Source organism: Leptonychotes weddellii, chromosome 9 (assembly GCF_054177405.1).
Source record: "Leptonychotes weddellii isolate Sample4059 chromosome 9, ASM5417740v2, whole genome shotgun sequence".
Lineage (NCBI taxonomy): Eukaryota > Metazoa > Chordata > Mammalia > Carnivora > Phocidae > Leptonychotes > Leptonychotes weddellii.
This window is the reverse complement of record NC_138377.1, coordinates 76,596,828-76,622,009: the sequence shown is the minus strand read 5'-3', so window position 1 is coordinate 76,622,009 and position 25,182 is coordinate 76,596,828. Positions and strand designations below refer to the sequence as shown.

The following is a 25,182-nucleotide window of genomic DNA, read 5'->3' as shown; positions in this document are numbered from 1 at the left end:
TATAGTAACAGATTAGAAAACCTAGAATTATGAGAGTTGATAAGGAGTGGCAGCAGATGATTTATCCGATAGCATTTTCAATACAACACAACACGAGTTCTAAACCCTAAGAATAACAAGAATGGAAGGAACCAATAAATAAGATAGAATGGAATCATCAAGAAAAAAGGTGAAGGAACAGAACAGATAAAAGATTGAGAATTTTCACTGGACAAGTGGCCACAGAATACAAATAACACCATTCGTGCAAAAAGAAACAAATAGTTACAAAATATACAGAAAAATGTTAACTTTCACCATTAAAAGTACAATTAAACTTCTTATATGTATATATGGTAGTATTTTATTCCTATACTAGCAAAATTAAGTCCGAGTTATAAAGGCCAATGTTGGTAGGGGTACAGGAAAATATTTACATTATAAATTAGTACAACCATTTCAGAAAGCAATCTCTCATATATGTGATAAAAGCAACAAAACATTCTGTCTCAGGAATACTACATTTGAGAATATACACCAGTGAAATAACGTAAGAGGGAGAAATCCTTTTTGCATAAAGGTTTTTATAGCTGGTATTCATAACAGTATGATAAAGAAAACTCCTACAACGGTCCAGCAACTGGGAGAGATTAAACAAACTTTGGTACATTAACATGCTGGAATGATATATTACCTTTGAATACGCTAACTCTCTAATTCTATAGATATATTGAAAATCATTGGATACTATTAGGTTAAAACACATACATGTAAATAGATGCATATTGATAACCTACAAGAGTAAGAAGCCAGAAATGGATACATGGTACTTTAAAATATAGTTCATCTTTCTAATTTTGGGTATGCAGACCTAAAAAAAACCTTTCATTATAAAACTGATTAAAGATATAAGAAAGGTTTTTAAAGAGCGAATGCCAGAAAGAGGTTCCCCGACCTCCTCACCAACTGAGTGTAGAGGTGTACGCAAGAATGCAGAGCAGGGAAGCAGCAGCTTGCACTCAGTCCCTCAGCTGTTCTGGGGACACCTCCCAGTGTTGGCTTCGTCTTCTGGATGCCCCTCATAGAGAACCACAGATTCTCCTGTTAGTCTTTGCACATCTAATGCAATGAAACTCAGGCCTTGAACGATTTTCTGGCTCACAATGAACTCTTCTACATGGGCAGACTACACATACCTCGTAAAAGATACTTTAATGGCATTTAACATATCACAATAAAAAAGTGTGGATCTCAAAGAGGCACAGAAAGACAACAGAAAAGGAATTTAAAAGACCTAAGGAAATGAAAGAAGAAAAGAAAAACAGAAACCAGAAAGGAAGAAATAAATGGTCCAAAAGTTGGACAAATATTCCAGATTCATAGCTATTTGTTGCATATAGCATCTCACCTCTCATATTCTAACCTCTTCACAAGGTAAGTAGTGTTCTTCCTATAGTCCTGAAGCTGGTCTTCCTGTCGAAGAAACTCCTGACGAAGTTCAGCAAGTTGCTCTATCCACACAAGGTAAGAATCAAAGGAATAAAGTTTACTCATTCTAATACTTCTTATCAAGAAGTTACGGGATTTTTAAAATTTATATACACATCTCAATTTCTTTACTCAAACTCTCAGGCAGTTAAATTATATAATTAGTACCACATTTAATTGCCTTTTATAACGCATTGGCAATAAAAATTTTTTTAAAGAATTATTTATTTATTTGAGGTGGGGGAAAGTGAGTGAGCAGGGGGAGGGGCAAAGGGAGAGGGAGAGAATCTCAGGCAGACTCTGCACTGAGAAGGAGTCCAACGGGAGGGGCTCCATCTCATGACCCTGAGATCATGACCTGAGCCAAGAGTCGGATGCTTAACAGACTGAACCGCCCAGGTGCCCCAGCAATAAAATTTATTTTAAAAACAAGATAGCCTTGGGGCACCTGAGTGGCTCAGTTGGTTGGGCTTCCAACTCTTGGTTTCAGCTCAGGTCATGACCTCATGGGTTGTGGGATCAAGCCCCACACTGGGCTCCGAATTCAGCGGGGAGTTGGCTTGGGATTCCCTCTCTCCCTCTGATCCTCCCCCTGCTTGCGTGCACACGTTTTCTCTCTCTCTCAAATAAATTTAAAAAAAGACAGCCTCAGTGGCTTTGACATCAATCAGAAATATTAAAAAATTATACATTTTTTCATATTATGTAGGTATATACTAACTGTGGAAACAGTACCAAAAAAAGACAAAAGACAAAAACCAAAAAACCCTACTTAACTCTTTAAACCTATCTGCTTTATAAAAGGGGAGTGGGGAATCATATTTTTTAGAGGTGTTGGCTATGGATACAGAATTCAAGGTTTCTTTTTCATTTTAATAACATTTGACTCCCAAGTTAAGTGCAATCACTTTGGATCTCATTTCTAGTTCTGCTGCTAATGCTAGGACCACATATACTATAATTATATTTTCAAAGCTCATAATTTCTGGACAAGAGCTTGAAGTTTTAGTTGTAATGAACAACATGAACTTCCAAGCTGAAGAGTAGATGAAATGTGGGGCCTTTATTTCCCCCCAGAGAGGGAGAGGGCGGGGAGGGGCAGAAGGAGAGGGAAAGAGAATCTTAAGTAGGCTCCATGCCCAGTGCAGAGCAGGAGCCAGGGCCAGGCTTGATCTCACAACTCTGAGATCATGACCCGAGTAAAATCAGGAGTCAGAAGCTTAACCGACTGAGCCACACAGGCGCCCCAGATGCTCTTTTGTTCACATTTAATCCACAATCACCCACCCCACATTTTCTAGAGTTGCTCCCTCTTCACATGACCCTACAAATAAAAGAAATTCAGCCAGAGAAGAGAAACGTCAGTTTCTGAAAAAGAGGATTAAGAAAATTAGCTAACAGCTTTAGCAGTAAGCAAAAGTAGTAAGAAAGTCTTAATTTTTATAAATGGCAACAGAGGTCTTTTCTGCATAAGTAACATTTCTTAAGACTAAATATATCTAGGGGCGCCTGGGTGGCTCAGTCGTTAAGCGTCTGCCTTCGGCTCAGGTCATGGTCCCGGGGTCCTGGGATCGAGCCCCGCATCCGGCTCCAAGCTTGCTTCTCCCTCTCCCACTCCCCCTGCTTGTGTTCCCTCTCTCACTGTGTCTCTCTCTGTCAAATAAATAAATAAAATCTTTAAAAAAAAAAGATGAAATATATCTAACCATAGTATACCAATATTGTAACATCTACTTTTCATGGAAGGCTTCTAAAATCAGTCTTATTACTTTAAGGGCACTCCAAAAATGCTTGGGATATAAGTTTTCAAAAAGCAGAGGTAAAATATATTTATAATGTAATTATATACATGTAAAAAACTGGACTAAAATAAAAATATTTCAAAGTGCTACCAGTGATTATGTTTAGTGGTAGGATTCTGAGCATATTTTTTTCTCTTTCTGAATTTTATTGTGGAATCATAACTGTGACAATGACAACAAATAAAAATTTTAAGGTCAGATGAACATTTGTTGAAATGTATAAATAAAACATTTAACAATGCACATATCAATAGTTATTGTATAGTATAATACTCAGGTGTAAAAAGTTAATGATTCACATAAAATGTTTGTAGTTGATAATCATGTTTACATATTCAAGCCACATATTTTTATTTAAAAAATTTTTGAGCTATAACACTGTATAAATTTAAGATGTACAACATGTTGATTTAATTCACTTCCCCACTGTGAATGACTTCCACTGAAGCACTAGCTAACACCGCCACTGTCTCACATAATCACCATTTCTTTTTGTGGTGAGAATGTTGAAGATCTACTCTCTCAGCAATTTTCAAGTACCTAATACAGTATTGTTAACTATAATCACCATGTTGTTTATTAGATCCCCAAAACTTATTCATTTTATAACTGAGAGTTTGTACACTTTGACCAACATCTCCTCATTCTCCCCACCCTACTCCCAACCCCTGGTAATCACCATTCCATTCTGTTTCTGTAAGTTTAGTCAAGCCACATTTTAAGTTTCTTCTTACTCTATTAATTCTCCAATATGTAAACATGGTTGATCTCCATAGTTTTTCATCTCTGATATCTACCTCAGACAAAAATAGAAATCTGACACCAAGTATCCCTGAAAAACACATTACTTGATCCCTGGCCCCATCTCCTAAGATACAGAGGACTAGAGGTAGCAGAAACTCTGGCCTCAGCTATGGCTGTTGATTCTATAGAGACACTGAGATCTCAGCAAGAGGCAGTGACAAAAAGTCTTGTAGCCTACAGATATTTAGCCAGTTCAGTGAACCTGTATTCAGGCAGGAAAGGTTCTAGAACTAAAAAGTTACTGCAATTAAAAAAAATAAGCACCAGCAAGCAGCTACTAGATAATGTACCTCAACTGGTGGTCTGTAGGCTTCTTTTTCCCACATTGTAAAATAACTGAAGTAGCTAAGTTTATCTTCAGAATGAACCTGAGGCTTAGTATGATTTCAAGATTTGGGATGGCTTCTCCTCCTTCCCACAAAGTTTTTCACTAACAAGATTTGAAATTCCTATATCAAGAAGTAGTTTTAGGGGCGTCTGGGTGGCTCAGTCGTTAAGCGTCTACCTTCGGTTCAGGTCACGATCCCAGGGTCCTGGGATCGAGCCCCCATCGGGCTCCCTGCTCTGCGGGAAGCCTGCTTCTCCCTCTCCCACTCCCCCTGCTTGCGTTCCCTCTCTCTCTGTATCTCTCTCTGTCAAATAAGTAAATAAAATCTTTAAAAAAAAAGAAGTAGTTTTATTTCTAAATGGAGATAAAAGGCTTAAAATACAATTGACAAGGAAAAATAAAACATCAGTATGAGTGAGTTCCAGTCGATGTAAAATATCAGATTCTTTCCTGTTTGAATACAGGGAAAGGATTATAAAGCAGGGAGCTCATTGGTGCTTTGAGTAAGTCAACACAAAGACCTGAAAAGGGGAAAAGTAAATAGATCAGAGAGCAAAACTAAAGACAAAATTTTCCTATATCTCAATTTTACCTTCAACTGATAGCCATGTGTTTTATTTTTTATTTTTTTAAAATGTCTTTATTCTACCTTCTTTCTTGTAGTGTATTTTATTTTACTTTTAAAATGGGCTCCCACCCAACATGGGGCTCAAACTCACAACCCCAAGATCGAGAGTTGCATGCTCTACCCAACTGAGCCAGGCAGGCACCCATGTTTTATTTTGAACCCAAAGATACTCTGTGTCTACTGTGGCTACTCCAGGTCACCATAGCAAGATTCTCAGAGTAACTTAACATGAGATCAGGTCCACAGCTGATTGTGCAGAATGTTCTACTTCTGGCAGTAACACCAGGGTATATTACAGAAAGGCATGGCCATGCTCCTTCAATTTAACTTCAAAAGATTAGGGATGTAGTTAAAAAATGGATTGCCTAGGACCAACATTTAAAGCAAAAAAAAAAAAAAATTTACTTCTAGAAAATTTTTATTTCAAATTTCCTTTCAGTAATAGGCATAAAAATAAGGTGAGCTATTCAAAATAAACTGGTGTATACTAGAATGTTTCTTTGTTATCTCAGGGATTAAAAACCAACTCTCATTCCTTTCATTTCCAAAAAAAAATTAACTACCACAATGTTTTTTAAAGAGTCTTAGTGTGTATGAATTCCATTATATCCAGTATTAATTTCAACGAAAATAGTCCAATTTGCTTTTATAGCAGATTTGAAGTTTGTTTCAGTAGAAATAGTTCCTAAAGTGCAGAAGTCCATTTAAAAGGATATTCAATCTTAAGAGTCCAAGCTTCAGTAACTGCACTAAACCAAAAGTTGTACAGTTATGAGTTCAAATCAAAGCATCTTTTACTGAAGATTATCATAAAAAATTTCCAAATATCTCAAGATGTACTTCAATGCACACAATACAATAAAGATTTTTACTCAGTAACATAGGCTGTCATTTTCTTTGGCATAGACTAGCAGAAGCCACTGGACTTCTTATTCAACTGATCTATGATTACTTAATAGAAATATACTTTGATGACAAGCAGAATCATTTGTAAAAATAGCCAGCAGGAAGCAGCACTGACAGAGTGACATCTTCTGTGTCATCCTAATGTACTCCTATGAGTCAAAAAGAGTAGAATATGGACACAAATGCAACAAAAACAGATGTGGCCACCCAGGAAGTAAATTTCTAAGAGAAAGTCAAAGTTGTTCTAAATCATAGATAGTAAAAAATTAATAATTTCTATTTTCGAGTTACAACACACACACACAAAAATAATGGTTTTGCTAGGTGAAGAGCAAAACTTCAATAAATTACAAAGCTAGCTATTATCCTTCAAGAGGATAATAAATATGTATCATCTAATTCTACCTAAAGAGGGTTAAAATGGTTATAGAATAAAGATATATTTATGAAATTACAAAGCATTTATTACCCACATACAAAAACTTAGAGTCACTGTTGCAAAGTTTTAAAATAATACAATGTTGTAACTAAAGGGTGGGAGGTAGAAGGGGGGTGCTCTTCAGACCCCAAATTCCAAAGGCTGGTGATGGTGTGAAGTAATGTTAAGGAAAGTATAGAGTTTATTCTCCTTAACTATTATTATTTTTTATAAAAGCTTTAGTCATCTATTACTTCATCTAAGGGGGGGAACATACAGCTCCAGGTTTCTTTCTGGCTTCTTTCCAAGTTTTCTTTCTATTCTAAATTTCTATTCCCAGTGTATCTAAAACATTAAGCATGGAGGACCTGTCCAAAGCTTCCCTAGACCTGAATGGATTATTTTAGCAATTGGACACAGTACAGAGGGATTATCCCTTACCTTTTCCCTAGAAATCTGATAGCTTCTGAAGCTACAGCTCAATTTTCTTTGATGCGTCTTTTAACATTTCATTGCATGAAATCAGCCTACCACACAAGATTTAAATGCAAATTTTAACTTGCATTTATTATATATATATATAAAGCAACATTACAATTTTTTATTCTATCTTAAAAGGACAAATGTCTTGCCATCAGAGGAGCTTTGTTCAAAAAATTTTATTTCATTTAGCTATTTGATTCTTGAGGATTTTAGACATTTAGTGACCTTTATCTTTAATCTGTAATTAAGTTTCTTACCCTTTAAATGATGTATATCTGCCATCTGATATGATATGTTGCTCTGTAGTTTAACCTGAAAAAAAATTAAGTTTCATTTTACTACAGAATATGCAGTTTTACTCATTTCCTTTTTTTTACTCATATTTACTTTGAGCTTCATCATAAATGCAAAAGAAAAATCCTTAACTTATACAAACCTGTCCCTTTCCAAAAAGAATTAGAGATAAATTCTGATTTTGTAATACTCATTTTAAATTTGCAAAAGTATATTCATTTTACTTAATATATAGTCTAATAACTTTTAAACATTTAAAAGTTTGAGTTAAATATTGCTTAATGAGATCTTTTTTCAAAATCTTACCAGAAGAGACCTCTTACTAACTCTATATTAAGAAAAGAATTAATTGTTTGAATCAGTTAATGGCAAATCAAAAGTAACTGATGCTTATTAAGCTCCCACAGGATGACAGATACTACACAGGACCTGTTGTGGTCACTGCCCTTCAAGAGCCAGTATACAAGAACAATAAGAACTTAGAAGTATATCAAAATATGACTCAAATTAAGGCTTAGCACTTAATTTAAATCTTTTTTTTTTTAAGTAATCTCTACACCCAACATGGGGTTCCAAGTCACAACCCTGAGATCAAGAGTCGCAAACTCCATTGACTGAGCAGCCAGGCACCCCAGGCTTAGCACTTAATTTAAAAATTAAAATAAGGCCTTGGAGAGCTAGGATTCATCCACAAAGAACTACTGTACCAGTTTTTGCTTCAAGAGGTTTCACCCAATTGTTAAATGCAACTAAAATATCTCTACAAACAGGTTCTCTTGTCAACCTCAAGAGTAACTTTACTTTGAAAGCACAGACAGATCATATTGAACAGAAGCAGCACCATGAGTACCAAACTGATTATGATAAATACCTCCTCAATCTCTGAAGAGAAAGTTTTAAAATTCTTAGTTTGAAATAATTATAGATTTGTAAAAAATTGAAAAGATAGCACAGAAGTCCCATGTACCCTTCACACAATTCCCCCAGTGGGTACATCCTATATAACTATGGAATAACATCTAAACCAGGAATCTGACATTGGTACAACATGTAAGTATAATTCTATGTCATTTTGTCATATGTATAGATTCATGTAACCACCACCAAAACCAAGATACAGAATACTCTATCATCACAAAGATGTCCCTCATACTGTCCTTTATAGTCAAATCTATCCTCCTTCCTCACACCATTTCTAATCCCTTGTAACTACTAATTTGTCCTCCATCTCTGCAACTTTGTCATTCAAGCATGTTATATAAATGGAATCATAGAACATGTGACCTTTTAAGATGTTTTTACTCAGCATAACACATAGTTGTTGCATATATCAATAGTCCATTCCTTTTTATTGCTGAGTAGTATTCCATGATATGAACGTACTACCATTTGTTTAAAGCATTCAACTATTGTGTAACATTTTTGTGGTTTCTACTTTTTAGATATTACAAATACAGGGGCTATGAAAAATTATGTTCAGATTTTTACATGAACATTAATTTTCATTTCTCTGAGATAAATGCCCAAGAGTGAGGCTGTTCCTTTTCAAAAGTGGCCATGCCACTTTCATTTACATTTAAAAAAAAATTACCACACAGGTACTGGATGGGAGAATAATTGGAAAACATGAGAGCAGCCTCAAGGAATCAGTAGGCAAAGCAGCACCTAAAGCAGTATAATTACTGTAAGAATTCAGAGATGATTCTTAGCTGATGTAATCAGGGAAAACTTTATGGAAGGGATTTTATCTGAATTAGGCATTGAAGGCTAGGTAAAATTGTAATTGGTAGAAAAGGACATTTTAGATAGAGGGAACGGCATAAGAAAAGTTAGAGAGGCAAGAAAGACATGAGGCACATATGAAGACCTGATCAAAATACTGTTTGGTTATAGCACATAATACAGGGCAAAAAACAGTGGGAAAGAAGGTTTGAGATAAGTCCATGGAGTGCCCTTCAGCCCTAAGAAGAATCTACTCTTCAAACTGAGAGCCAGTGACTTTCAAATTTCATATGAAAGTTTATCCATAACAAATAACTAATGAAAGCATACCTGTTCTAGTTGAAGCACAAGTGGGAATCTAGGGGTCCCACTTCCTTTTCCCCTAGAATCCTGGTGGCTTTGAAGAATGAAGTTTAAAATATGATGTAGATATTCAGTCATAAAAAGGAATGAAGTACTGGTACATGCTACAGTATGGATGAGCCTTGAAAACATTACATATGCTAAGTAAAAGAAGCCAGTCACAAAAGGACATAGGGTTTCTTCTTGTGCTGATGAAAATGTTCTGAAATTAGTGATGATGGCTGCATAGTACTGTGAATATACTAAAAAACAAACCGAACTGAAAAAAAAACTGAACTGTACACCTTAAAAGGTTAAGTTTTATGATATATGAATAATATCTCAAATTTTTAATGCAAAAAAATAGAAATGAAAATGCCAAGGGTATTACAGGGACCGGATATGAAACTGGGGATAGAATAATGGACAAACTCTATAGACACTCAAGGAGTTTATTATTTAGGAGAGGCAGTCAAGTAACTAGTCAATTATAATACAGTAAAATAAATGCTATTATTAGGTCCCACAGATATGACAGGAGAACTTAGTAGAAGCACTTAAATCCTTAAGAGGATGAAATGCCTTAGGGGAGTGAGGGGTGGCTTCTGGAGATGATAGCTAAAATATGTCCAGTAGGAAAAGTAGTGTTTTGCCAGGTCAAAGTAGGCAGAGGGTAAGGAGGAAAGATATTCAAGGCATGTGTCAAAACTTAGAAGTGAGGGGCACCTGGGTAGCTCAGTCGTTGAGCGTCTGCCTTGGGCTCAGGTCATGATTCTGGGGTCCTGAGATCAAGGCCCGCATCATCGGGCTCCCTGCTCCACAGGAAGCCTGCTTCTCCCTCTCCCACTCCCCCTGCTTGTGTTCCCTCTCTGGCTGTCTCTCTCTCTCTGTCAAATAAATAAAATCTTAAAAAAAAAAAAAAAAAAACCCTTAGAAGTGAAAAATAATACACATTTCAAAAACTTCAAGCAGTTCTAAGCAGTTGGAACAGAGAGAAAGGAGTGGTAAGAAATATGGATAGAAAGGTAAGCAAGGTCCACATTATGAAGGGTCTTGCCAAAAAATGTGGATACATTCCAACGGCTATGGTCAACCTTTAAAGGACTTCAAGCAAGGGTAAGAGATCCAATTGGCAACCTGGCTTCAGTGTGATGAGTGGACCAGAGGGACAAGATGAGAGAGAGGGAGACCAGGTAGAAGAACAGGAGACTACTGTTGCATCTCAAGTGAGAAAATGATGGTCTAAGCCAGGGGTGGGCACACTATGGCCTGTGAGCCAAATCTGGCCTGCTTCCTGTTTTGGTAGGGATGACAAACTAAGGATGGTTTATACATTTTTAAATGGTTGGGAAATCAAAAGAAGAACAGTATTTTGTGAATTAAATGAAATGCAAATTTCAGTGTCTATAAATAAAGTTTTATGGGAAACGGCCACACCCATTCATTTACATGTCGTCTCTGCCTGTTATGGAGCTACAGTGATTGTGACAAAGACTATATGGCCTGCAAAGCCTAACATATTTACAATATGCCAACCTCTGGTCTAAACTAATAGAATGAGAACAGAGAAATAAATATATTTGGGAAATATGAAAGAGGAAGAATGAATAATCTTGCTGACTGAGTAGATAGAGGGTAAAAGAAGAAACATCAAAGATGATGCTTCGATTTCTAAAGTAGGAAACAAGATGAGTAAGGTTGCAGTACTACTCCCCAACAGGGAAGCAGGAAAAATAGACTTGGGGTGGGAGGGAGAAGTGGGGGGATGATTTTTTCAGATTTGAACCTGTTGAACATGAGGCACTTGTGACACACCCAAGAAGAGATCTGGAAGAGGTCTGGAGCTTGGAGACCGATGAATTGAGATTCATTAGCATATGAATGACAATTAAAGCCAAGGGAATGAGATCACTGATGGAAAGCTGCAAAGGCAGCAGGAGAAACTGACACCAACTGCCATGTGATCAGTTGATCACTAAGAACTGCTCTCCAATCATTTGTAATTAGCCTATGTTACATTCTTTCCCACTCCCGTTATTTTCATGATCCAATTTTTTTTTGCATTTTTTGCCCCTCCAAAGAACATAACCATCTTTTTTCTTGTTTTCAACAAGTTAGCATTACTTTGTTTTTTATCCATTTTTATGATGTTATTCCAACTTCTCTACACTATTTTAAACTTGCTTTTTAAATTGCTAGAGATGCTGTTCTTGAATACTAGGCTATGAGTGGCCTCAGCTTCCCTGAACTGTCTCTTTTGTATCCTTATAGTCTTAACAATTTTTTTAATGGAGGAAGGGAAATTCAATCTACAGACCACAAAAATAGTACCGGATTATATGAGCAGTACTGCTTTATTCTTATCACTTTAATTTTCTCTTCAATCTTCTTTATTGAGAATGGAGATGCTGATCCCAATGGCTCATATATAAAGTCCTCACATTTCAAAAGCTGCTCTGGAACAATATATTTTACATGGTATTAAAGAGAAAATCATAGCTTGTCTAAATAAAAGCCTTTTCTTAATCCAGCATAATGAATTTATTTTCCACCCCATTCCTTTGCCATGTAAGAATTTTTCAGTTAGCTTCTCAGACCCCCCCCTTATGGCATTCCCTTGGCATCTCATGTTCTCTATTATTCCTGTCAATCTTTCCCACAGGAGTCTCACAATAATCTTATATTTAGTATTTAGTATTATTGGCAAGTAACAGTTCCCAATTTCTCTCACTTCCTATTAACACTAGTTTCATTCTGCAAGTTATCTCACCTTCCATATGCCTTTGAACAGAGGTGCCAAGGATTTGCTCAAAGATCTCACAGAGCCCGGCTGGTAGATCATTAAACCCAGAAGTTCTCTTCCCTCTACAACAATTTTACTATATTGCTCACTTTCAGAATCTAGATGTCTGCTACTAAACTATCTGTTCATCTTTTTGACGTGTTGCAATATCACAGGCATCTGATCCCTCTTCTCTCCATATATACACCTCACCGTCCCCCTCCAATTCTTATCTAGCTCCTAAAATGGTTTCATAAAGAATCCTTCTAACATTCAATATTATCCTTTCAAGGAAATCTGAATGTGTTTTTAGCTATCATGACACTCCTTTGTATTCTGGCAAAATCTAAGAATATAAAGCAATGACTTAATTTTGGCTTTAATCTTACATTTTCTACCATCTTGATTGAGTCTGTTTATGAAGACTTTTCCCATTTGGTTTCTGATTTTTTTTTTTATTTGCACTAATTTCTTCAACTTTGTTTTCCTTTCCTTTTAAGCTTTTCATTAATCATTTCTGCATAGAGATAGGTCTCTTTAGTTCTTTAACTCCTTTGGCTTTAACCCTTCCTCTGAGAGCCTTCAATTCCTTGAATACTTCCACCATCTCATCACCTTCAAAAGGAAGCTTGCCTTACCTTATGATTATTCCTCCTCATAGTTTTAATTTTCTTGTGTTCTAACATGAATTTGCTTATCTTCTAAATGACTCTGCCAAAACTTCCCAGTTGTTTGGAAACTAATTTGAGTTCTATTTCATGATTGGAAAAAAGATATTTCATTTTACCACAAAAACTCTGTTGGAACTGGCAATGCTATAGGAATACTTTTTTTTTTCTAAGTATATTCCAGACAGGTAACAGTACATAAACTCTAAGAAGTATTATTTAATCCTTATGTTATGAAAGGATTCTTTTTTTTTTTTTAAAGATTTTATTTATTTATTTGACAGAGAGAAACACAGCAAGAGAGGGAACACAAGCAGAGGGAGTAGGAGAGGGAGAAGGAGGCTCTCGGCTGAGCAGGGAGCCCGAGGCGGGGCTCGATCCCAGGACCCTGAGATCATGACCTGAGCCGAAGGCAGACACTTAACGACTGAGCCACCCAGGCGCCCCTTATGAAAGGATTCTTATTGTCCGGCTTTACATGTCCCTTTTGGTCACTTTCAGAATTTTGCCAAAATACCCTTTTCACAATATGCAAGAAAGATATCAAATAATTTCTCTTTCAAATTTCTTTGGGGATGAGGGGTATGTGTTAGATAGACAGACACGCACACACACAGACGCACATGTGCACACAAACGTAGCCCCATTCCTTTGCCTAATTTACATCTGTGGTCAGATAGATTCCAACCCAAATTCCAACATATCCTTCAAAAACCCACAATGCTCAAAATGCCTTGCCTGACTCAAGTCTACTGGGAAGAGCCTCATATTCAGTCCTGTCAAAAAGAAAACATTCTTTTATCACACACAGTCCTATTTCCAGTAAGAATGTCACCTTGTTTCTCTTCTACTCCCAAGGTTTATCAGAAATGAGAACTCCATGAGAACAGGCACTGTGTCTCTCACTCATCACTGTGTATCCATCTCAGCAAACGTTTGCTGAATGACTCCCTAGATTTTGATGCTCCATTCTCTTTGTACTACGTATTTTTCTACCTTAAATTGTATTTTATTCATATTTGTATAATTCTAATTATCCTTCCAGACTTCTTCTAACCCCCCTCATTTATTTCCCCTTGTTATCAACTTCATTGCCTTAGGTTTTACTTTCCCTCTCCCCTTCTGCAATGCTTGTTTCTCTGGGATTTGGAGTCCATCTATAATTGGCTGATTATCCATGCTGTCTTTGGCCTTTTCCATGTTAATCTCTTAAAATGTGTTTCCTATCATTCCTGAGACCTTTTTCCTCTCTTCCAAGACACATGTTCTTTATCTCTTTCTTTAGTAACAATTATCTTCTCCTGATATTCTCCTATAGCATTTCTCGTTCATCCCCAGCTATTTCATCTATTTTCCTCTCATCTTTCTTCCTTCAATACCTAAAACTTAATCTTTATATTTTTACCACCTCTTTCTGAAGCTCTTTTAATGCTTTCCCCATCCCACATGGCTACTTTGAATTAATTTTGGCAGCTGTTACCAGCTCAGTTGCTCTGCTTCTCTTTTCATTCTGGGACCTTGAAAATGGCTCAGCTGTGCATGCTTCACTTTCATTATGACCTGTTCTTAGGCAATCAGCACAACTTTGACCATTGATCCCAAAGGTTATATATAATTGGCTTTTTACAGATGTCATTTCTGGCTCCTTTTTCTCCACACCAGAAACATTTTTCCTTATTATATCTCATACTCAGATGATTTTTAGCGACAATTCTATCTTCTGTAATATAACTGCTAAACCTGGATCATGCTCAGAATCACCTAGGGAGCTCTAAGAAAAACATATTCTTGCCTCCTCCACCCCACTCTGGTGTGATTTAGTAGTCTGGGGATGGGCCCAGAAATCTTTTTTTAAAAGTTCAAGTGATTCTGATAATCAGCCAGGTTTAGTGGTTACTCATGTCTGGCTGGCACCTATACCAGCTGGATCAAAATGGGATATCAATACTAACTGATGGGTATTAAATGGTTTTCTTAATGTTATTTTGTGTTAGGTCTTGTGCTAAGTGTTTTACAAGTATCACTGCATTTAATTCCTACAACCATCCTATGAGGTGGGCTTTACATTTTACAGATAAGGAAACCGTACTCTATTTCATATGCCTACAGTAGATTCTGGATATTCTCCCAGGCAGTCCTACACAAGAGTCTGTGCTCACGACACTGTGCGTATACCAGATCAGGTAGGTAATTAAACTTCATGGGGCGCCTGGGTGGCTCAGTCAGTTAAGCGTCTGCCTTAGGCTCAGGTCATGATCCCAGGGTCCTGGGATCAAGCCCCACACCGAGCTCCTTCCTCAGCAAGGGAGCCTGCTTCTCCCTCTTCCTCTGCCCCTGCTCATATGCTCTGTCTCTCTCACAAAGATAAATAAAATCTTAAAAAAAAAAAAAAGGAAACTATGAACTATAACACTTAATGATGAATAGAGGCAAAGCCAGCAAAGAAGACTAAGAAGAACTGAGAGAAGAAAAACAAGAGAGTCTGGTGTCAGGGAAGCCAAGAGCACAGACAGCTGGGTGAAAAGATGCTGAGATATCAGGAGTAGAAGAGAAAATCCAAATGTGAACAAAGGCAATTCTCTTTTCAAGAAATGTAACTGGGAAAGGAAGAAAAGATGCAAGCATTTTTTAAGTGCTGAGGAGCAAGTAGAGACAGGTTGAATATAAGAAGGAGACTGGGTTAATAATAGTACAAGGTCTTTGAAAAGGTGGAGGAAATTAGATCCAGAAAACAGGTACAGAGTCTGGTCGTGGAGAAAGTAGGAACTTTTTTTTTATTCCAACAAGGAGGGAAGACATATGGTTAGAGAAGTAGGTATGCTTACAGATTTGGTAATAAAAATTATATTAGTTCATGTCCAATTCTTGGTCAAAAGGGAGACAAGATCACCTGTTAGGCTGGAGGAAGGGGAAGAGGAATGTAAATGGGGGAAAGGCGGTGGGGAAGGCTTGAGGAAGGGAGAAGTTTGAAAGTTGTTGGAATAGATATGTTGTCTAGAGAGTACTGTAATTTGTAAGGGCTGTTGAAAACCCAGTTGGGGCAGCTGATCATAAATTTCTACAAGTACCAGTCTGGTTACATGCTTTTCTCCAGCTATGCTTGAAATAGACATGTAAAAGAGAGAATAATGGCAAGAAACTAAACTGAAACAACAGACCATGGAATCTTAGCTGGATAGGTAGTAAAGAATGAACAGGGCTGCTGGAAAGGAAGGAAAGGATAAGTGGTCCAGGTGAAGTTGAAAAACAAGTATAATCCATTCAGCAGTTCTAATGTCTTTTTTTTTTTTTTTAAAGATTGTATTTATCTGACAGAGACACAGCAAAAGAGGGAACACAAGCAGAGGGAGTGGGAGAGGGAGAAGCAGGCTTCCCGCTGAGCAGGGAGCCCAATGCGGGACTGGATCCCAGGACCCTGGGATCATGACCTGAGCCGAAGGCAGATGCTTAACAACTGAGCCACCCAGGCGCCCCCTAATGTCTTTTTTTAAAAAAGATTTTATTTATTCACCCATTTGGCGAGGGGGGTGGGGGTGTAGTGCACGTGCAAGCGGAGGGAGGGGCAGAGGGGGAGGGAGATGAAGAGGGAAAAAATTCCAAGCCAACTCGGTGCTGAGTGTGGAGCCCAATGAGGGGCTCCATCTCACAACTGGGAGATCATGACCTGAGCTAAAACCAAGAGTCAGATACTCAACCAACTGAGCCACCCAAGCACCCCCTAATTTCTTTTTGATATGTTTTCCCAAGAATATACAAGTCTGAAGTTCACAAACTTTAATTTTTTTTTTAAGTAAACTCTATATGCGACGTGGGGCTCAAACTCACAACCCTGAGATCAAGAGTTGCACGCTTTACTTACTGAGCCAGCCAGGTGCCCCTGAAGTTCACAAACTTTAAATTTCCAGAATGTGAAATCCTAGGTCAGGTTTATGTTAGAATGAATTAATAATCAAGGCCTTTAGTTATCATTAGCTGTTGGCAAATATTTCTAGTTCTCATCCTAGGCACTAGATCATCCGTCCTGATTTCTTTGAAGCTGCATTGAGAGAGAGGCAATGAAATATGAGCAAAATGACATGAATCACTTCCAGATATTAGAAATTATAAGGAGCACAATTCACCACTCTCTCATTCTACCATAGCAACCGATGTTTCAGATGGGGGCTGCTCAGTCTGCCTAGTTCCTAGAATGGGGAAGATGTACAGCAGTGCTTTCCATCAACCCACAAAGAGCATGCTGAGTGAGTGATCATTTTTTTTAAGATTTATTTATTTATTTTGAGAGAGTGAGAGAAAGTGTGCACCAGTGGGGAGGAGGGGCAGAGGGAGAGAATCTTTCAAGCAGACTCCCTGCTGACGGAGGAGCCCCAAGCAGGGCTCAATCCCACAACCCATGAGATCACAACCTGAGCCGAAACCAAGAGTCAGATGCGTAACCAGCTGATTTAAGTAGCTCCAACCCCACTGTGGGGCTAGAACTCATACCCCTGAGACTGAACTGCATGCTCTACCAGTAGAGCCAGCCAGGTGTCTCGAATCAGGGATAAATTTTAAGCCACATAAGACGGTACAGACAGAGGACTATGAAAGAGAAAGGAGAGGAGAGAAGAGGTCGGCAGGGAAAGAAAGGCAGACTTTGAAATTATGAGAGTAAGAGTCTCCTCTCCATCTGCCATTTCCAGTTCATAAACCATTTCCACTTACACATCTCACTAATCCTTAAAACTTGAAATGTAAAAAATCAAAATAGTTTCTCCACAAATTAGCAGCCCTTCTCAGCTTCCCCACTACCTTCAGTCTTTTGGTTCTCCTGCCTCTTCCCTCTCTTCATCTTATTAACCAGCCCATTAGTGCCTAGAACTGCATGCATTCACACTCCACACAAGCTTTCACCAAGTCCAGCCAATTCTTCTTTTGCAATTTCTCTCAGATCTGACCCTTAACTCTTCCTATGTTCATGGCACCCACCTTGATCTACAAGGACTATTTTCATCTAGCTGCACTAGAAGAGAAGCTCTGTAAGAGCAGAGATCTTATTCATTTGGTCACCCCTTACCCCTGGCACAATGCAGTCACTCAACATTATGACTGAATAAATAAATGAAGAAATCTATCACTAGTCTTTTCCCCACTTTTATCTATTTCCAAATGGTAGCGACAAACATCTTGGCAAAAACTTGTTTTCCATAAAAATCTTTCTTCTAGTCAAAATCCAATAATAGAATACTATTACCCATAGTGTGGAATCTAAAATTCTTCTACCAAGCATTTAATGCCTTCCATAAGGTGGGCACCACTTTATCCAGTTATCAGAAATGGTCTCCTTGACATAGTCAAGCTAGTTTTAACCATCTCTAATTTAAACTACTTTTTCCTATGTCCATGGCTCATCAGCCCTTTCCTTTCCTTTTTACCACTATAAAATAAAAACCAAGACTTAAGTTGATTCTACAATATCAGGATGTTAATTTCTATCGCTAAGAATTTCACTATACTGACTATTCCCCATCCTTCCAACACGTTCCCAATGTTTTATGCTATTAGGCCCTAGTCACACCTTCCACTTCCAGTTCCCTTCCAAGCCACCTCTTACCAAGACTACCCACCACTGTTGTCAAATCCCCTTTTAGGTCTTAAGTGTGCATTTAATTTCTTCCTATGTTAATTCATTTCAGCATATATTTATTGAGTAGCTATTTCATGCAAGTCATTGTTCTAAGCACTGTGGATACAGCAAATCACAACAGATAAAAATCCCTGCTCTTGCTAGAAGATTACAATATTTAATATGTAATATTTATTACAATAAACAAAAGAAGTCATACGATAGCATAGAGACTGGTAAGTGCTGTAGAGAAAATACATTAGAGATGGAAAAGAGGGGAAGGCCTAAACAAAAAAGTGTCATTTAAACAAAAACTTTTTTTTTTTAAGATTTTTTTTTTATTTATTTATTGAGAGAGATAGTGATAGAGAGAGAGCATGAGAGGGGGAGAGTCAGAGGGAGAAGCAGACTCCCCGCGGAGCAGGGAGCCCGATGCGGGACTCGATCCCGGGACTCCAGGATCATGACCTGAGCCGAAGGCAGTCGCTTAAACAACTGAGCCATCTAGGCGCCCTAAACAAAAACTTTTAAGAATGAGAGTTACCATGAAGCTATCTGGGGAAAGGGGGTCCTGGGCAGAGGGTACAGCCAGTGTAAAAGCACCATCACAGGAGAATGACTGATACTTCAAGGAACTGATCAAAATGGCCAGTGTGGTGTGAATGAAGTGAGCAACAAGAAGGGTAGTAAGAGATGAGGTTAGAGAACTGTGAGGGAAGCAGATGGTCTAGGGCCTGTGGACCACTGGAAAGACTTGGACTTTTTCTGCAATTGAGATGGAAGCCACTGGAGCATCTTAGGCAAATAAGGAATATAACCTAATTGGCATTTTAACAGTGCTGTGTTGAAAACAGATTAAAGTAGGAGCAAGGACAGAAGAAAGGAATCTAGTTAAGCTATCACCAATAATTCAGGCAAGAGATGGTGATAATTTAGACCAGAATGGCAGTAAAGGAGGTAGAGAGAAGTGTGTGGATCCTGGGTTTATTGGGGAGCTAAGCCAACAAGATCTGCTGATAAATTGGATGTGTGGCTGAGAAAGAAAGTGTCAAGCATTCCAGAGCTTCTGGCCTGAGAAACTGACAGGAAGGAGTTGCCATTAACTGAGCTAGGAAAGATTGTGAATGGAAGTTTTGGGGTAGGGGAAAGATCAGGGGTTTGGCTTTGGACTGATTAAGTTCCAAAACCATATTTGCCATCCAAGAGGAGATGATGAGTAGAGAGTTAAATATCAAGGCTGGAATTTAAGAGAACAGTCTGGGTTAAAGATATAAATTTGGAAATCATCAGTGTATAGATGGTATTTCAAGACGTGGCAGGGTGAGCTCTCTAAGGGACTGTGTGTAGATAAAGAAGAGGTTCAAGGACTAAGCCTTGGAGTATTCTATTTGAGGAGGAACCAGAAAAACAGAATGAGAAGGAATGACCAGTTAGGTGGAAAGAAAGCAATATTTCCTGTAAGCGAAAATGAAGAACATGTTTCAAGGAAGAAGAGGAAGTAATCAACTATATCAAATGCTGCTCATAGGTGAAGTAAGATGATGACTAGGAATTGACAACTGAATTTTAGCCAACACTCAAATACTGAACCACAGTTGGTATGGTGAGGGCAAAAGCCTGATTAGAGTGAATTTAAGGGAATGTGTTTAAGTTGTTTTCAGAATAAGCTACCAGACTTACTTCCAACAATAATCCTTCTACCTAGCAGAAAGCCAAAACTGGGTTTCAGCCTCACTTTCTGTGAAAGTTATCTCAACTGATCATACTCATTACTTTCAAATAAAGAACTGATGGTAGTAGAGTCAGCCCTTAGTTTTCTGATACTAATTCCCCAGAAGTCATTGTACTAGAAAGCTCACTTTAGTCCTCAGCACCTTGAGTAATATGTCCAGATTTTCTAAAGGTTCCAATTTAATATAATTTTCTTCTATTAATGAAGGGGATTCCTTATACGTGCAATTAAACATTTAATTTCATGCCACTATGTTAGTTTTTATATTAAATTTTTTTCTCAAATCAAGAAAATTCTCTTTCAGCCAGGGGCTGGGGAAAGGAAAAAGGAGAGCTTTGTTCAATGGGTACAGAGTTTCAATTTTGAAGATGAAAGGTTCTAGAGATCTGTTGCACAACAATATGCATATTGGTGGGGCACCTGGGTGGCTCAGTCGTTAAGCGTCCTCCCTTGGCTCAGGTCGTGATCTCAGGGTCCTGGGATCAAGCTCCGTATCAGGCTCCCTGCTTCTCCCTCTCCCACTCCCCTTGCTTATGTTCCTGCTCTTGCTATCTCTCTTTCTGTCAAATAAATAAATAAAATCTTAAAAAAAAAAAGCATAATGCTAACATTACTGTACACTTAACAATGGTTAAGATGGTCAATTTTATGTTATGAAGTTTTTCACCATAGTTTTTTAAAAAAATTATTTTTCAGACATGATGTCCTGATTTTCAATTTGGAAAATATGGACACTACACTGTTAATTCAAATCTCTACTTGAAGGCATTCCAGGCACCATTAACAACATTTGAGGAGTAAATGTTTTTTGTTTGGGGGGAGATGTACCATTTAAAGAAGTAAAACTCGTTAAGAAACTTTTCCCACTAAGCTTTAAAATAGTTTCCTCCTTTCTTCAAGTTAAGGTAAAAGATACCATACGGCATTAGGTGAGCAGCTATCAGGATGGGTCATTAATAAGTAGAATGTGTATAAGCACAAAACCACCTTGCAGAATTTGGTATGGAAAGTTTACATCGATATTTTTAGTCATATGCTTTCAGGTCTTTTTAGATGGTTCTCTAGTAACTGCCCTCTCATTCCTTGATTTCAGTTGTTCTTTGTATCTTTATTAAACCTCCCTCATGTAATCAATACTGAACAAAGTGTTGCACATAAGGAAAGACTGTGATTATGTAGAACCCAATAACATAGTGCTTAAAAGAACGGCTCTTGGGGCGCCTGGGTGGCTCAGTCGTTAAGCGTCTGCCTTCGGCTCAGGTCATGATCCCGGGGTCCTGGGATCGAGCCCCACATAGGGCTCCCTGCTCTGCGGGGAGCCTGCTTCTCCCTCTCTCGCTGCCCCCACTTTGTTCCCTCTCTCGCTGTGTCTCTGTCAAATAAATAAATAAAATCTTTCAAAAAAAAAAAAAAGAACGGCTCTAAGGTCAAGCTGTCTGGGTCTGAATTCTGAATTTATAACTTATTATTACCTTGGCCGTACTGCTTATTAACTTCTCCGTGCTTCTGTTTCCTCATCTATAAAATGAGAATATTATCTGCCTCACAGGACTGAGATAAACAAATAGTGTTTACAACACTGCCTGGCACATAATAAGTATTTAATAAATACTTATTTAGAATATAGAATATAGAATATCTTCTTTGCTGTTCCCAGTACCTAGCATGGTGGTCCCTCAAATTTAGCTTTTTTGGCTAAAAAACTGGGAATTTCAAAGAATTTCCTAGCATATTACTTTATTCCTAATTCCTTTTTTGTTGGCTCGGAGCTATTTACTCTATAAATAAGTACATTTTGGATTATTTTCTCCTAAATGCTTCCCCTGAAGCTTCAACTTTTTTCCCAACTCACAGTTAATGATCTTGCTGTTAATGACCCCCTTCAAGAGTGCCACCTGTACACTGTGAACTTTTTCTAAGTCATTCATTAAAAATGTTAAACATTACCAGTCCCAAAACTAATCTCTTGTTTCCCACTGTTTATTATAATTCTCCAGCTGAGAAAGTAACCATGGTACATTAAAAAAAAACTATGGCATTAGGAATCAGAAGACCTAAGGTTTTAGACCCAACATCAGGTACTAGAGACCAGAGGCAAATAACATTTAGAAGCTTTAGTTTTCGGGGGGGCCTGGGTGATTCAATGGTTAAGCGTCTGCCTTCAGCTCAGGTCATGATCCCAGGATCCTGGGATTGCTTCTCCCTCTCCCTCTGCCTGCCACTCCCCCTGCTTGTGCTCTCTCTCTGTCAAATAAATAAAATCTTAAAAAAGAAAAAAAAAGAGTTGGACACTTAACCAACTGGGCCACCCAAGCACCCCTAAAATAATAAATTTTATGTTAAGTATATTTTACCACAACAAGAAAATAATGATAATAAAGAGTCTCACCCTAAATATAGCTTTATCTCCAGCCACAAATTCCCTTCCTTCTCACCACCTTACATGCCACTCTCCTATTAAACTGTCTGACCCGTACAACAGACTTTCAATCTTTCCCGGCTTCATTTATGTTTATTTGGCTCTACCCTTTTCTAAGTTTGGTGAATTACTCTTCATCCATTAGGATTCATCTTCAGTGAATCCTTTCTTTCTTGAATTCCTGAAGCAGTTAATCAATTATTCCTTTGTACTCTCAAATCCCTTTGTAAATAGTTCTGTAGCATTTAATCATGCATTATGGATTATTTCTCGATGTGTATTTCTTCCATTACATTGAGTTCCTTAAGGACAAGTATTGAATCTTACCATCTTTCTATGCCTAGCACCTAGCACATGGTAGATCCTCAGCTTTCCCAAATAAAAGATTTATGCATATAACATGCTTTGAAAAACTCAGAAAGCACTATGTCAGGAAAAGGACTTATTTCACTTTACTCTTAGTGAATTTATTTCAAGTTAGCTTCCAGTTTACAAAACAAATCCCTGAAGATATGCAATATATAACAATTTTTTTTTCATTATACTCGCACTAAATTAATCTCAAGGTTTTCTTCTCTTCGTTTAGATGCTAAATTGAACCAGAAAAATATTTTTGGGTTTTTACATGAACAAAATACTAATCTAAATGTCCTAGCATGCATTTCAAAGAAAAGATACATTCTATCTAGAAAGAAAATGAATTAATAACAAGTTAGTTTTACATCAGAATATTTTGATAATGCCTTCCAGAAAAGTAGTGTAATCAGTTACATGGATATCTGTGGTAGCCCTAGCACATATTTATGCACACTTTAGTTAAGAGCCAGTGCAAACTACTGAATCAATCATCAAATATTTCCTTATTTAAGTATTAAACACATAGGGTATAATACCAAATATGTACATGTTTACATGCTTTAGACTAGATTTTTAGTCAAGAAATTCACAATATAAAGTTGGAAGACACAGAAAAAAAGTTGAAAAAAAAGACATGCAGTATAAACATGCAGACAGATATGGTCATTCATTCAACAATTATTATTTTTTTTTTTTAAAGATTTTATTCATTTATCAGAGAGAGAGAGAGAGAGCGAGCGAGCGAGCACATGAGAGGGGGGAGGGTCAGAGGGAGAAGCAGACTCCCCGCCAAGCAGGGAGCCCGATGCGGGACTCGATCCCGGGACTCCAGGATCATGACCCGAGCCGAAGGCAGCCGCCCAACCGACTGAGCCACCCAGGCACCCTCAACAATTATTTATTAACTGGGAATAAGCCAGATACTCTAAACGAAGCAAATGAAGAGAAATGGACCCTGCCCTCAAGAATCTTAAACATTTATTAAGTAATGTTATGCCAGGAACTGTGCAAATACAAAGATGAATAGAACATACAACCATGCCTGGCTTACAATCTAGATATGGAGAGACAATTATAAATAAATAAATAAATATGGCGATTAACACTGACAACTCCTTCTCAAAACTCTTTTCCCTTGGCCTCCATGACAGCACAGAATCTGGGGCTTTTTCTTCCTTTCTGTCTGTCTACTCTTTCTCAATCATTTAAACCTGCTCCTCCTCTACTAAACCCTTATCTGATGCAAAGCTCTATACTACATATGCACATCCCTCTACAACCTACCATTCCTATGACTTCAACAACCATAACAGATTTAAATCTGTCTCTAGCCCATCCTTTCTGCTGAGTTCCAGAAGTGTATTTCCAATACCTACTTGATATTTCATAGATTCCTCAAACTCAACTTACCTAAATTTGTACTTTTCTCAAACTAACTTCTAATCTAAGGTTCCTACCTCAGGTCATAGCACCACCATCGCCTGGGCTGCACAAACCAATATCAAGGGATTCATCTTTGAATCCCCACCACACATCAAATATATTATAAAATCTTAATTCTATTTCTATGTCTATGCCTTAATGACCCAGTACTTCTCCATTAAGTTGTTACTGGCATTTGAAGCAGGACAGTTCCTCATTGTTGGGATTCTCTCCTGCAATACAGAACATCTACCATTCCTAACTTCATGTTTAAATGCCATTAATGCTCCCCTGTCATTAGTACTAACAAAAATGCTCCCTAAGGCTAGTATTGACCAGGTTAAGAATTGCACTATGCTTAGTTGAAGACTCCATTATCTCTTACCTGTACTACTAAAAAAATTTTAAATAAAAACCTTATAATTATTTTCCTTACATCTATTTTTTTTCTTCCCTCCAATCAATTCTCTAGTCTGCAGCCAGAATAAATGTTTTAAGCTTAATCTGATCAAGTAATTCCTCTACTCAAAACCCTCAATGTTTCTGGTCTTAGGAGAAAGCATTTAGTTTTTCGCCATTAAATATAATGTTAGCTGTGGGGCTTTGATACATATCCCTTATGAATTTGAGGAGGTTTCCTTCCTTCCTATTTTGCTTAGACTTTTTATCATAAATAGATATTAAATTTTGTCAAATGCATTTTCTCCAAGGATATCCAATCTCACCAATTCTATCTAACACTGTATTGGAGGTCTTAGCCATTGCAATAAGGCAAGGAAAAATAAAATAAAAATCATGCAACTGGAAATGGGGGAGGGGCGCCTGGGTGGCTCAGTTGGTTAAGCATCCATCTCTTGATTTCAGCTCAGGTCATGATCTCAGGGTTGTGAGATCGAGCCCTGCATCAGGCTCCAAATGTGGAGGCTGCTTAAGAATCTCTCTCTCGGTGTTATGCTGAGCGAAATAAGTCAATCAGAGAAAGACATGTATCATATGACCTCAC

General features: G+C 37.7%; 1 protein-coding gene across 3 annotated transcripts in view; it reads right to left on the bottom strand.

Annotated features, from left to right (window-relative positions):
- Positions 1-25,182, bottom strand: part of GOLM2 (golgi membrane protein 2) — a 99,495-nt gene that overhangs the window by 57,399 nt on the left and 16,914 nt on the right. For all 3 annotated transcript variants that reach the window (XM_006727454.3, XM_081831021.1, XM_006727455.3), the window contains exons 2-3: positions 7,094-7,148; positions 1,388-1,490 (exon numbers count right to left, since the gene is read on the bottom strand). In XM_006727454.3, coding sequence (XP_006727517.1) covers positions 1,388-1,490; positions 7,094-7,148 — 158 coding nt within the window. The remainder of the gene's footprint in view (positions 1-1,387; positions 1,491-7,093; positions 7,149-25,182) is intronic.